This window comes from Lolium rigidum, chromosome 2 (assembly GCF_022539505.1).
Source record: "Lolium rigidum isolate FL_2022 chromosome 2, APGP_CSIRO_Lrig_0.1, whole genome shotgun sequence".
In the NCBI taxonomy this organism is placed as follows: domain Eukaryota; kingdom Viridiplantae; phylum Streptophyta; class Magnoliopsida; order Poales; family Poaceae; genus Lolium; species Lolium rigidum.
In genome coordinates this window covers 252,962,925-252,977,412 of record NC_061509.1, presented here as the reverse complement: position 1 = coordinate 252,977,412, position 14,488 = coordinate 252,962,925, and the positions used below count along the sequence as shown (strand labels likewise).

Sequence of the window (14,488 nt, the reverse complement as noted above, 5' to 3'; positions counted from 1 at the left end):
TTTGGGGCTTCCTGGTGGAGATACTTTCATCTCAAAATCAAATCTCCTGCTCTTTCTAACTTGAACACCTTTCGCTTTCAATCAGTTCAAATACTTTTGTACGTACTTGACGATGGTAGAAAGGATGGAGGGCGATCAAACATAACGAATCACGAGGGAAGAGCCAGAGGCAGAGATGTAAACCCCAACTTTTCCCACTTTTGCTCTTTTGTTTCCTTGTTTATTCCTTCTTTTTCCATTGACCGGCGGGTCGTTTCCCCTAGGAAAAAAAGAAACTCGACTCCTCTCTAAGCGAAGGCGGCAGCCATTTCCATCCACCCAAACCCAACACGGCTTTTGGCGCATGCCACGAAACCAATAGAAAAGTGGCTCCTATTTAAAGACCCATACTCAGGGAGAGGCCAAATCACTTCACTCTCGTCACCTCTCGCAGACGCGCGCCAGACGCCAGCCATGGCGCTCCAGAGCTATCACCACGACGGGTGCTGCCTACTCCCTCCTCCTCTTCTTCCGGATTGGGACTGGGAGTGGGAGCTACGCTGCACACTCGGCGACGACGCTGCTGCCCGAGATGGCCTCCTCATTCATGACGCCTTCACGGCCTTGCCCTCGTGTAAGAAACCTGCTGCCAACCTCACTGCATGCCCCTACCAATCCAGCCTATTCTGATATCAAGAAAAAAAAAATCTACACTAGTCTAGTACGTAGTACGTGCGAGCGTGCTGACCATGGCTCAGCGCCTCAGCGTGTGTGTCTAGCAAGCAAGCTAGCTAGAGTCATTTGTGTGTGTAGCAAGCTACAGGCATTGCCGATATTATTGACCTTGGTTTTGGGGGGTCAATAGGTGGGGAGTCGCCGGCGTCGTCTTCGTCGGAGGCGTCGAGCGGCGGCGGAGGCGGCTACCTGGAGGACGCAGTCACCCACTGGAGCGACCGGTGCAAGCGGCGGAGGACGGAAGAGGAGGAGGCTCCGCCGCCGCGGTGGCCGGCCATGGCGAGCGAAGACCTGCAATCCCTTCTTCAGGTAAATAAATCTCTATGCTCGGAGTGTAGTTCTTGTATTGACTGAGCAGAGGACTGAGGAACCGATGATGATCTGTAGAGATGCGAGAATATACTTGCATGGATGTCCATTAGCGTAGTGATGTTGCTGACATCTTGGCGGCGGTGGAGCTGCTTTAGTATTACTGAAACTGTAGCACCATTATGATGATTATTACGTAAAGATACAACCCGTGTGTCCAACACTTGCTTTAGGTGTCTCTTCTTTTGTCAACGAGAGTAGGAGTACTCTCTCTAATAGTAATCTTTGGTGTGCTTTATTTGAACACAACAAAACATGGAATTAAAGCTGTAACCTCATTGTCACGCTAATGGGCGAAGGAAAAGAAAGTACTCCTTCTCTCACAGTTTATAAGGCACGCGCGTACCCATAGGTCGCAAATTTGATCAAGTTAGCATTAGTTATATGTTATAAAAATTATGTCATTAGAAAGTTCAGATGTTCTATTTTCTAATGATATAAATTTTGTATTATATAATTTAAATTATATAGGTTAAATTTGCGACCTAGGGGTACGCGCGTGTCTTATAAACTGTGAAGGAGGGAGTAGCTAGTACTAGGTCTCCAGCTAACCCGTCGCGTTGTGCTGCACATCGTCTTCTTCCACCCCTTTTCTAACTCGTCGCCTTGTGTTTGTTTCTTCTTTGCCTTCGGACACAAACGCAGAGCTTCTGGGATCCTAGCAGCGGCGAGGGAGATCTCGTCCATGGTTTGAACACTACCATGGTCCCCGACACGGAGATCGGCAGCTTCGCATCAGGTGATTCGATGCATCCATATCCCCATTTTCTGTCCGCAGGTATGCAAAATTAAAACTAAAACCAAAACAACCGTTCAAGTTAGTTCCACGGGTATAGAGCCAAAATAAATCAGGCAGAGCTCAGTTCTGCATGCAAGAGGAGCATTCATGCATGAGCCGCTGTAACCACTGGAGCAACTACTTTGCTGTGAGGATCAGTAGAGCGACACGACGGCAGCAGGCACTGTATTTAATAACTAAACGGAGCGACGTTGTTGTTTTTGGCAGAGGTAGACGACGACGCATCGGGCAGGGAGAAGGAGCAGATGCAGGGGGCCCCCAGCACACAGGTGGTGAGCGAGGGCGAAGCTGGTGAAGATGCAGCGGCAGCGGCAGGCCCCCCTCCTCCCTTCTCCGCCACCGGAGCTCCTCCGCCTGGATCATCGCCACTGCAAAAGGCAACTACAGGGGGTGGCAGCCATTACTGCGACCAGGCGACCTCCTCGTCCTCTTCCTCGCTGCAGGGGCCAGCGGCAGGTGCGTCTGGCCGACCGGTGTGCAATTAGTACCCGCGCATGTGTGCGCTCGTTCAGCTCAGCTGTGGCACTTGCAGTGTCAGAGACCATCGCTGGTGTGGTAGGACCAGTTTCTCGTTTTTTTGTTCCGACTCGTGACAACCATGTTTTCGGCGCAGGGAAGAGAGACGGAGTGATGTACCCGTTCGCCGTCGTCAAGCCGCTGGTGCTGGAGGGAAGCACGCTCAGCGACGTCAACCGCCGGATGCTCAAGCGGCCGGCGAGGCCGGTGCGTCACCCCGTCGGCCAGTTCGCGTGCGGCCCCGTCGTGTCGTCGGCGCATGGGCCGGGGCTATCGGGCAAGACCGTCGTTAGCCTCACCAAGATCAGGACGGGAGGGAAGGGCACCATAACCATCATCAGAACAAGAGGCTGAACATAAGCTCAAGAGGAAGAAAATAAACAATGGGCTAGAAATGAGAGGCCAACTCTTGTTGTCTGGATCATCATCAAATTAGTAGTAACCCTTGTAAATACGTAGGCTTTAACTGCTTGTCGTGACAAGCTTAACCCCGCTGAAAATAAACATGAGCCTCTCAATGATGGTCTTGTCGTGACAAGCTTAACCCCGCTGAAAATGAACATCAGCCTCTCAATGATGGTCGACATTGGAGCCCTCGCTTCAGTATTACTCACTCCGTTCCATACTTCTTGTCATAGTTTTTTCAAATTTGAACTAAAACCACGACAAAAATTATGGAGCAAATGAAGTAGCTTACACATGTGGAGGCCTGTCACTGTATCAATGTCCCTGTACCCAGTACCAACCTGACAAGAATTGCGAGTTCGTATACAACATTTGCTGGGTGCCCAGCACCAGCAGGGCCCTTGTTCTGAAAAAGATGATTGAACTGTGCTGCTGGATCATGAACTAGCCACGCACTGGTGAGTAATAACAAGCCAACAACCGTGTGCCCTCAACTTCTGATAGCACTGTAAATCGGGACCATCAAATAGGACTGTATCTGGCTACTGCATATGATAACTGAGAAAGCGACTGGCATCCAGCATGTTACCACATGGTGTGGTACATACAACTCGCCTCATGCAACAAAACTCCATGAAGTTGAGAGCAACCAACAACCTATGGGAACGTAGCACAAATCTAAAATTCAATTGCAGAAGCAGATCCGATTAACGATCCTGAATGGCCTTCATTTTAGTTCGACCAAGGGTCGACCAAGTTTAGCGAAAAGCTAGTTAGTACTATTTTACAAATTTGCAGAGAAGCCTTTAAAAGGATTCAACCAAACCAAGCTGTTCTTTCAACAGCCAAGAACTCACGATACTTCACAAAGCCCACTAACCTGCTTCACCAGAAAAACCATGGGAAAGAAGTAAATGATAATATGCAAAGGAGAAACAGGAAACATGCTTCCTGCAAGCAAAATACTTGACTAGCTTGCCTGAGGTTGCAGTAACTTTGCACTTCATTAACATGAATCTCCAACAGCTTATGTTGCTCCATTCTTTCAGAACAATCTCAAGGTCAAATTAATGTTCACTGCTTTATATTTGCCTTCAGCTGTTACCATAACATTTCTCAGGCGGATTTTGCCCTGTGTGGTTAAACAAGCCTAGTGAAGCTAAATGTGTATATCTTCAATAACCAAGGGTGGAATTGGAGAATTGAAGTGGGAACAAACCTGGCCAAAAACGTCTTGAAGGAACGGAAAGTAAGGGAACAATTATAATCGGCAATATCGACGATCCAAAGATTGTAACAGTTTACAAGATGAATGCAGACCTCACTGGATGTATTATGAGCCCAAGACTGCAAGGTAGAAGTGACTTTGGCTGTTGGTTGTTATCTTGAAAACTACCAGCCTACACAATTGCCATGTGGAACAGATCTGGAAATTCCGAATACACATCTAGTCATCTTCAGCCTCGTCTTGTAACAGTATCTCATAAATGTCAGTGCGAACAAACAACTCCTTTCCATTCATCACTTCCTGGAGATCTGATAACTCTTTCATAGTCAGAACTGAGCTCAATTTTTGGAACCCATCCAGCCATAATCGTTTAGACCTGTGAAGTTGGACTGTTAGATGACAAACACAATCATCCATATCAACAAAATTAAACCATCACATATGTTTGAGCCCCAAAAGAGACAATAGAATCTACAGTTTAAATAGTAGGCTCCTAAGAAAAACACGAAAGCATACACATGGAATTAAAACCAATTAGTTATTCACATAAAAAGCAAAGAAAAGGAACACAGAAGCTGCTAACGTTCCAAGCTAACATTTCACAAACTAATCAAATTTGTAACATCACTAATCAATTCTAGAATCGCTGCTTCTGAAAGCATGCACATTATTCTCACATATTAATATATAAGGAGTTGAGTGGATAGCAACAAGTAGAATGGCATCATTAAGTTCTAATATCCATATTTTGTTATTTCTGCTCTTTCTAGTGTCCCTACTGTAATTTGTACCGCCACTTCGAGATTTAATGGTATCCAGGCCCTTTCGGGCCTCTCCCCGTTCAAAAAAGAGAAGAGACTGACTTACCATGGGCAAGCATGTATAGCTCTGAAGAACACACGCCGTGCCGCAGAAGCATTACAGGCTACCTCCGCCTCATAAGCTAGATAACAGCGCCACAATACAACAGACTTCTGTAACTTATCATCAGCTAGAGCTCTCTCAAACAGACCATGTATTCTATTGTAAGATTCTGCTTTACTCAATTCAAAGGACAAAGCGAACAGCAAGGAAATTATGGAGGGATCCCTGTTGAAAAATAAGCAGTCAATAGACAAAAGGCCATATAACTCATACAGTCATATATGCTCGCAACAAAACTGCAAGACGATAAAGATCATTTATATAGTGTGTTGAAAGCTCACAAGCTACATATATATTTCCATCTTTAAACACCATATATGTGTATAAACAAGAGTGTCCTAGAGGACCCACATTAAGGAAGAACTAGACAGGCCCTTAGAAGTTACATTTATATCACATTATACTAGATATAAAATAGAGTTTTTAGAAAAAAATCATGCAAATAAGGAACCCTTACCTTTGACTACATTTGTCAAGTGTGAGACGCAGATTATTGGGAACACTGTAAAGACAGCCCAGAGTTAACATGGATGCATATGATTTTGGATTGTACGGATATGTTTGTACTCCTTTCAATATGTTCGGCCAAACCCTTGAGAGACGCAACTGGTTCAGATTTTTGTGAAGCAGATTGATGTAATACATCCACAACTCTTCATATTCCAATGTATGGTTACTCTCTGCAAAAAAAATCGTGTTCACATAATAAGACGATACTTTTTTGATTGCAAATCTGGTAAAATAATTACAACGTTTACAAGCATTGCAGAAAAACAGTTAAAAGACTTATTCCGATTCAAAAGAACAGCAGAACAGCAATGCAGAAGTTAAACACAAAGGTAAGTTCAACAGTAAAGTGCAACAAGGTAATTTTAACTTGTAGTGAAAACTGAAAAGACCAGGATCGATCCATCTTGACCTTGAGAGCACTCAAAAGTAAATTGTTACTTACCGTACAAAAACAGTATAATTGCTTGATGCAAGATTAAGTGTTAGTAAAATATCATAAAGCTTCATGTGATATAATTTAGTATTTGACAAAAAGCAATTGGTAAATTGTAAAAATAGCACTAACAGAATCCTAAATATAAGTGCATACTCCCTCCGTGCTAAAATAAATGTCTCAGTTTTGTCTAGATTCGGATGTATCTAGACTCATTTTAGTTGTAGATGCTAGATACATCCGTATCTAGAAAAAGTTAAGACACTTACTTTAGAACAAAAGGAGTATTTCATTGTCAATAGTTAACAATGGGAATAGCTATATACCAGAAGCAGAAGAAGGAAATAGGAAATAGCGTTACGACCATGATGGTATTTATTATCTATTTATCTGGTTGTTTCTATCAGCAGTTCTAACCAACAGTAATTGACAAAAGGTGGTGGCAGGCAAAAGAGCAAGAATAACTGCCATTTCGTATAATGAAAGAATTAGAAAGCACACTCAGTTAAAAAATAATGACTTCAAATGACATCGTCCAAATATATTCAGAATAAAAAAAGAGAGGGTGAAGAACCTGAAAATGGAAAGGCCTCCTCTATCACTTCAAGACCAGAAGAATAACCAGAAGTCATACTCTCGAACAGGGATGCCGAGCAAATCAAAGCAACTGATTCTTCTTTCAAAGAACCACGTGCAAATGCAGGTCGCAAGCTTTTAATCTGCTCTTTAAAGCCTTGATGAGCCCTCAATACAAGCGGGCGTGATATAGGACCACCAAAAGAGGTATACTTGATGTTGCTCCCCAAGCAGGAAAGAATGTAAATTGCACGATGCACAGAATCAGAATCGTTTCTTGAAGCAGATACTGAAATCTCCATCTCAGCATACCAAAAATAAAGAATTGGAACTTTCCTGACGAGATCCTGCCCACAACAGCAACAACCGGCAGAACCATAACATCAGAAACCTGGCTTCTTAGTTCTTACCGCATTAGTTACAAGATAAAAGTCATGCTTGAACACATGCAATAAAACTTTAAGAGCTTGACCACAAAATATAAGTATTAAGTTTTTCATATGGATATGATCTCATACTAGCAAAAGTGCCCGTGCATTGCAACGGATTTAAAATAAAATTTAACATATTTGTTTTAAAGTATACGCCAATTTATTGCAAGTATAATACCCAAAGAAGGCCCACATGTCCACACGAAGAAAGCGATTGATCGATCGGTCGGACCATGCACCCGAACATCCCGGCTCCTCTATCGTCAGGAATCATCATGGCACTCTCTCAGGTCGGGACAGTGTATCAGCATCGTCGATGTACTTGCCCTCCCGGCGCTCGCTCTCTCTCGTCGGGACAGGCATCAGCATATGGAATTTTGCTTATTTTATTTCTCGGGCGGCTTGCTGATTTCTCATAGCTTCACATATATGAATAGGTAAGATTCCCTGCAACAGAGCGAGGTGGTACTATTCTATATACCAAAGAAAAGGAGCTTTGTATCGAACAAATTATACTACGAAAAGCTGGTGCATTCGTCCATTTTATACATGGGCCAGCGGGAGCGATCGCGCAACGCTTGTCAACGGACGGAAGAGACAACAACGGCCCATGTATGCGGCTGATTCCAAGCTGAACAAATGACCAAAAAATAAGTAGCCATCGATCTAGCTAAATTATCCCCATTCATTCCGCCATTGCCGCAACCGCAAGCCACCAGTTTCTATCCTTTCTCGCGACCCCGCCTCAACTTTCCGGCAGGGTCTCCTCAGAGCAAAGGGAGTGCATGACAGTGGATGTCTGTCCCTACCCTGAATTCATGGCTCCTCCGTAATTTCCCTTCCTTATTTCCAATTACTCCTTGCGTTACTTTCTGCAAGCCATGGCTGTAGCCTGTAGGCGTCGCTATGAGTGGCGACGAGCTGCTCCTCACCCTCCACGGCCACCTCCTCATCCGTCCTTACCGACTCCCAACTCCAAACAACTCTTGTTTCCTCCCGCCTGCTCCTCCTGCTTCTTCAACACTGCACATCTGGAGACGAGCTACCGTGACACAGATTTAGGCGATACATCAGCCCGTGGGCAGGGTCAGTCAGTTCACCAGCGGTCGAGGCAGCTACTCCACTAAGCCGGCACCTCTTCAGCAGGGGTGAAGGCCTCAAGGGGCTGGGGGCCTGGGGCCATGGGCTGGTCGATGGTGGTCTCTAAGAGCGCCGAGGCGTGGTACCAGGTGCTCGTGGTTCCCCAGCAGGGCGGCGCGCGGCGCCTCGTGCGGCCTGGATCTCATCTCCCATCCCCTGTTAGGGGCTCTCGCTTCCTCCGCGGGCACGGACATGGCCACGGCAGGCAGAGTTGGAGAAGGCCAGGGCGGGGATCCAGAGCGGGGTAGGGGAGTTGGAGCGTCGGACGGCGTGAGAACAGGAGGTGACCGGGGATCCGGTGAGCCACCGTGGTGCCAGCCGAGTTGGAGAAGGCCAAGCGGGGATCTGTTCGTGCCTCTTGCCTGTTCTCCGAAGGAACGGATCTACAGGGTCTCGGTGGGCATGATGGAAAATAAAAGCGAACCGGTAAAATGGCAATTTGCAGTATTATGTGGTTTGGTGAGAGGGCAAAACGGTCTAAAAAAAAGCGTTGACGAAAATTTTGGCAGAAACCTTAGCTCCTTTATTATTAGGTATAGATGGACGATTTTCATTTGACTTATTTCCAAATCATTATATTCTAATATTGTTGACTACTGTACAATTGGAAAAGATATTGGGCAAAGTTGTATATTGGAGATCCTGTCAATGTCTAGAGACATATATTTTAGAACACATATGGCAACATGCACTTGAGAGACGGATCTATGTACAAACGAAAAGATGGTAGAACAGCAGCATTATGGAACTACATAGCAAACAACACTGATTGGAATTGAATTATTTGAATATACAAACTTTTATAAAATAAAATTATTTGATCATATGGTACCTGTGCACCTCCTTCGGTAGATAACAGTGCCATGTCAAATATCTTTCTTGCCTGGTCAATGTTCCCATGCCTAGCCTCAATACGACCATATATTCCACAAAGCAAAAGATCCTGACCACAGGAAAGTGACACAGTTTACATTTCTTCTAACAATATGCAATGTTCCAAGCTACATATGGTTAAGACTGATTACTGCTACATGTAAGTTTTGCTAAATAAAATGTAGTACTCCCTCCGTCCTAAAAAGGATGTCTCAACTTTGTCTAAATTTGCATGTTTCAAGACAGATTTTAGGGTGTATATACATAGAAATCTAGACAAAGTCGGGACATCCTTTTGTGGAAGCAGGGGAACATGGACATGGGGGATTATCAAAATAAGAACACTTAATACAAGATAACGAGTATTAAACTGGTTACTGGAAAACATGAATAACTACTATTGAACTGAGTAATTCTGCTACAGTTTCGGAATTCCTTTGCTTGATTTTGGTTTCATAACTGCATGGTGTCCTTAGTCTACTAACCGATGCAGATTACGTCAGTTATATATCACTTTGTAAAACTGTATCATGCGTACTAGGTGGCTAAAACTACATGAGGAAACTTCTTCATGTGGTTTACTGCACAATTATCAAGTTGCTATAACCTTTATGCTCTGCAGCAAACTGATGCACACGCAAGAGAGAGGATAAAGCATACCTGTCTGTCCTTCTTCAGCAAACTTTTGGCCAAAGCCCGTGATGGTTTAGCAGGTGCAGACAAAGTGTTCTTTTGTGTGGTATACATTTCGGTGGTAACAAGGACAGCTTCCTCCAAGATATGATTACGAGGGAAAACATCAAGGGAAAGCAATATTGCATTTTGCAGAAACTTCACCAGGCCAGGTCTTTGAGAAAGATCGTGCATACTCCCTAATAAAGACTCCAATCTATAATGACTTGAATTTTGAGTCTTGTTTACAAGTTCAGATACAGTGCTAATATCTTCCAAAATATCATTTGATATCATCTCAAGGCTCATAATTCTATCAAGCCAACTCGAACTGTTGCTGGACGTCCTGGAAATTAAGAATAATGGTTACCACTGAAAGATAAGTGCTGGAATTTATACGGTCATTAACAGCAGAACATAATGATACAAAAGATAGAAATCAAAATTGGAAACACAAACAAACCATCCATAATGCAATCCAGTGCACAACTGCTGATATAGGTTTTTAGGACTGAATAAGTTGGCATAAGCTCCTTCTAACTAGGGTAAAATTCAAATCGCACAGCTGTCGACTGGGAATCCACTCTAGATACTGATGGTGAATAGAAACTAACACTACATGACCAAAATAATGAGAAAACCCATCAGGGTAGCTGCAGATATAGCCATATTCCATTATATGGTAAGAGATTGAATAACATTGTTTTTTAGTCTTGCAGCGCTATCCATTTTTTCTGTTCAAGCACAAATGTAGTTTTAAGGAGGTGCACAATGAGCAACAAAAAAAGGAACAATTTATAAAGCAATAAATATATAATATTTATTTAGTTATGTTCACATACAAAGGATGACCACAGCTTATCAGGTAGAACTAAGAGGATTTACCATCTAGAAATTTTACCACCGTAGAAATCAATGAATTGGCAGATCAAAGAAAAACGAGCCTCTTCTGAAGATAAAGAGAACAGAAACTCAGTTACATCCTCAAACAAGATTACTCTGGAAAGCTGCTCATTGACTTCTCCAGGTGAAGCATCATCAGAACGACTTGATCCTACTCCTGAAAATAGCATCCAGTGTTAGCATTGAGTTAAATAAACAACTCTACAAAGTCACTTATCAATCTACCAACACAAGGGTAAATAGGAAGTACCAGACTTTTCATGAACAGGCATCCACTGTTCATTGTCCCTCGACAGCTCCATTGCAGACCATCTATTCCATGTTTTTGCATCTTTAACTTCACTACTGAACTCGGCATCTACATCAATGCCGAGCTTTTTTAGCAAAGATTCAACATCATCTTGCGCAGATGCGTCCTCAACATCAGGGTCCTCTGGATCAATTCCATCAGCGGCTGATAGTTCTATTGGTTTGTTAGAAACATCATCCGTTTCGGCATTTGCTCTAGAGAGATCAAACCAACCACTCCAGCCTCCACCTTCAGGCTCTTGGGGATTGTCTTGCATAACCATGTTTTGTCGACTCTCCTCATCCTTTGCTAACCACATAGACCATCCAAGAGCCCCATCCTCTCCAATTCTGGCACCACCACTATTCCAGAAGTGCTCAAAGAGCCTTTGCTTACTGCTTGTGGACAGGGAGAGGGGAGGAGAGAATAAGCTAAACTCAAGTTGAGCTTGAAATAGCCCGGTTGCTAATTCTCGATGTCCTGTCTGCCATTCGAACCGGCATAGATTCACAAATATATCCACTAAACCAAGTTCAAGCTGAACTAATGAAGGTTGTGCCTTTAGATCAGCATTTTGACTGCCCTGTGGAAAAATTCAGAACAAAATATTTTAACAACTACAGCACATTCATGCAAAGAGAGGGAGAGAAGGGGGATGTGAAACAGATAATCTGAAATATGTACAACGAAACACTAAACCTGCCTACATAGCTTGGTGCAAGCTGCAGATATCGCCTCTACTGCATATGTGTAAGACTTCCGCGTATCAGATACTTTGAATCTGGAGAACTCCCCTTGGCAAAGAATTAGATACTGTTTCCACAACTTACAACTGTCAGGGTGTTCCATAAGTATTTTCTCCCATTTACCAAAGAGACTCTCAGTGCTATCTCTCTCACCAAATGACTTCAGAAGGCAAAGCAACAATTCCTCATTATCTGGATTGAGCTCCAAAGCCTTCTCCAATATACTAATCTTTCTTTCAGTTGTTTGCAAACGTGCAGCTTTTTGTGGCTGACTACTGGCGACTTTGTCCTGCAATTCCGAAGCAGAGGAAATCTCTTCAGTAGAATTCTTAACTATTAAGATGGAAGAGAAAAAGATTGGCTATATTAAAGCTCTAGTCAAAATTTTGATAGCTTAAAGTTCTATTTGTAACTTAACCATATGCTGTGGAAACTATCAACTATGCAGTATAAAATATGCATAGCCTGGTGAAATATATTCTTATAAAACTGTGATACCTGAAACTGAGCAAAGGCCAACCAAATTTTTTCATCATGGGGAGATTCCCGTGTCATCTTATTGAACTCTTTTGTCCTTCGAAGTATTTCATCTTCCCAAGATTCCTCAAGTTCATGTTGCGCGGTTGTGCTTTCTGCAGGAATGGATGATGCCTCTACGGGGATAAAATCTTCAGGGAGAATTGCATTGTCTCTTTTCAACACTTTCAGGTGTTTGAAACCCTTGTTTCTTTCTAAAACAGCATGTTTTGCTGAGAAGTAACGACCTCCAACTTTTACTTTGCTATCCAGTCCATCTAAATCTGAATCTAGATCCATATGTGATGAAGCATGTCCATGATTATAGAAACGTCGGTTCAGACCACGTGCATCCAGTGTGCTTTGAGGCTTGTAGCGTGCAATATCCATTCTGCATAATACCATGTGGTGTTAGACTTAAATAGAACAAAACCCAGCTAAGTGAGTAAGTCCGACTATCAAAAATGAAATTTCTGCCAAACAAAAACTAGAAACTGGAAAACTGCAACATCTTATTAAGCATTGACCTTCTGACCAAAGGGACTACATAAAACTTTTCAAGCTTGACGATATCCTAATTCTATATATATTGTTTACATTTTTACAATTACCATATCAGTTGAATTTCTCTCCATAACAAGCTTAGCACTGATGTTATACACTCTTCTCCTATCACCCTTGAATTGAATAAGAGAACCAAAGTCCACAGTTTACACCCTGATAAGGGTTATTTTCTATGTTAATTTTGATGCAGCAGCTCCCGACTTTGGTCGTAACCAGACAAGACTTGAAAGAGAAGTTCCTAAAATAACAGGAAACAAATACTAACTAATAAAGGGTCTGGTGTATCATTTGCAGATAGCAGCTACAGGTTCAATTCGTTAGTGTACAAAACTACAGATGCTGGTAACAAAGTCTATGTTGTTTGCTCACATTTCTACAAATAAGATACTGAACTGGAAATCACAAGACACCACAGAATAGTAAGCTACAAATGACATTACACTTGATAAACAAAGATTATTACAGTAACTACATAGATTTATATACCACCTCTTAAAATAGCCTGATTTTGTAACTTCCAGATGTAGCAGGTCCCAAATGTCAAAAAAAAAAAGTTCCACTGTAGGTATACGATAATATAAGATTTTCATGTTAAACAGAATGATCTAATATTGTAAAAATAAATTAATCCAACCAAGCGTCTAACCTGGCATGGGATTAAGCATGTGAAACTTAGAGTACCTACACTCTAGCCCTCAATTTTTAGTGCTCTGGGAAACCACACATACACAAGTTTAAGCATGTAGTTTTTTTGCATCTAGACACTAATAACTTCAATAAGGCGCTAAAGATAAGTAACCCTACACACTCTCTTACACAGCCCCCCAGCATGTGATCTACCACCTGCATCGGATTGCAAAAAATAAACATGAAACTTTTACCATTACCTACTAGAAGAAACACCACATCAATGGAATCAATGAAATGTAGCTACACAGCAATGAATAATTTCATATGCCAACGCCTAACCAAGTCTATTCAGCATATTTCAGAAGGATAACCATGATTTCAATGCAACAGCTTCGCTATGCAACAGTCCATTGCATACATCATATCTACATACAGCATTAGCTAAGCAAAGAGCTGACCTGTAGATGGATCCAAACGCCAAGTTATCCTGGTCGCCCTTGGCGTCGAAGTAGTAATCCTTGACCAGCTTCGTCTCCGACCCAGCCCAGGCGCGAACGCCCGGCTTCCGCGACGAAGCCGCCCCGTCATAGCGCTCCTGGTCTCTCCTCCGCTTCCTTCTCTTCCTGTCCTTCCGCCTCGACCCCCTCTCGTCGTCGGACGGCGAGGAGGGAACCAGGTCGTACTTCGCGGGCGCGGGCTTCGGCGCCGCCTCCTCCTCGTCCGAAGAAGCGCTCAGCGGCGGCGGGAGGGACGAGGAGGCGGTGGGTGGGATGTTGAGGGAGGAGGCGTCGAAGGAGAAGCTAGGGTTCGGGAGAAACTGGGAAACCTCGGCGGGGGCGGCGAGCGGGAAGAGGGGGAAGAGAGAGGAGAAGTTGGTGGGAGGGCTTGGCTCGGATCCTCCGCCAGCTGAGAAGCCGGCGGCGGTGGTGGTGGTCGGCGGCGAATGCTCCGGCGAGAGCTCCATGACGGCGTGCGAGAACCGGAGCAAGTGCTGGACGAAGCTGGGTTTGGGAAGTGCGGCGGTGCGGCCCAAACAAAACTGGGCTTTTGAGAGGGAGAGTTATGTATATTACGGGCTGAGATTTTGTGGCACAATTCATACATTCTACAGTGCCCTATGCAAAGTAGTACTGGGCTAAATTTTGAAACCCAATAATTCGCAAAAAAAATTAAAACCCGGCAATACATGCGGAACTCCCCGTTAGGGTTTTCTTCCTCTCCGTCCCCGACGGCGAGTTGGTGGCGACTCC

General features: G+C 43.6%; 2 protein-coding genes across 4 annotated transcripts; one reads left to right on the top strand and one right to left on the bottom strand.

Annotated features, from left to right (window-relative positions):
• Window positions 1-453: 453 nt before the first annotated feature.
• On the top strand, window positions 454-2,752 carry LOC124690779. Its single transcript, XM_047224116.1, has 5 exons — window positions 454-613; window positions 845-1,023; window positions 1,729-1,825; window positions 2,150-2,338; window positions 2,496-2,752. Exons 1-5 carry the CDS (start codon window positions 454-456, stop codon window positions 2,750-2,752), a joined length of 882 nt encoding a protein of 293 aa, XP_047080072.1.
• Window positions 2,753-3,783: 1,031 nt separating this feature from the next.
• On the bottom strand, window positions 3,784-14,207 carry LOC124693280 (nuclear exosome regulator NRDE2-like). 3 transcript variants are annotated; one of them, XR_006999946.1, is made up of 12 exons: window positions 13,697-14,207; window positions 12,027-12,435; window positions 11,482-11,817; window positions 10,744-11,365; window positions 10,476-10,650; window positions 9,579-9,936; window positions 8,878-8,988; window positions 6,473-6,821; window positions 5,413-5,635; window positions 4,899-5,120; window positions 4,023-4,407; window positions 3,784-3,935 (listed from the first exon to the last, which is right to left on the bottom strand). XR_006999946.1 is itself a non-coding variant. In XM_047226755.1 (11 exons), the coding sequence occupies exons 1-11, from the start codon at window positions 14,200-14,202 to the stop codon at window positions 4,251-4,253; spliced, it is 3,468 nt and encodes a 1,155-aa protein (XP_047082711.1). In that variant the 5' UTR covers window positions 14,203-14,207; the 3' UTR covers window positions 3,784-4,250. The 3 variants fall into 3 exon arrangements, 1 of the variants encoding a protein (XP_047082711.1); XR_006999947.1 differs by having other exon boundaries at window positions 3,784-4,036; window positions 4,124-4,407; XM_047226755.1 differs by having other exon boundaries at window positions 3,784-4,407.
• Window positions 14,208-14,488: the final 281 nt, after the last annotated feature.

Coding starts and splice junctions, on each gene's coding strand:
- LOC124690779 (XM_047224116.1), top strand. CDS start 454: ATGGCGCTCCAGAGCTATCACCACGACGGGTGCTGCCTACTCCCTCCT. Junction 614..844: donor CTTCACGGCCTTGCCCTCGT/GTAAGAAACCTG, acceptor GGGGGTCAATAG/GTGGGGAGTCGCCGGCGTCG. Junction 1,826..2,149: donor CGGCAGCTTCGCATCAGGTG/ATTCGATGCATC, acceptor CCCCCAGCACAC/AGGTGGTGAGCGAGGGCGAA.
- LOC124693280 (XM_047226755.1), bottom strand. CDS start 14,202: ATGGAGCTCTCGCCGGAGCATTCGCCGCCGACCACCACCACCGCCGCC. Junction 12,436..13,696: donor GCGTTTGGATCCATCTACAG/GTCAGCTCTTTG, acceptor GGTATTATGCAG/AATGGATATTGCACGCTACA. Junction 5,121..5,412: donor CTTGACAAATGTAGTCAAAG/GTAAGGGTTCCT, acceptor ATTTTTCAACAG/GGATCCCTCCATAATTTCCT.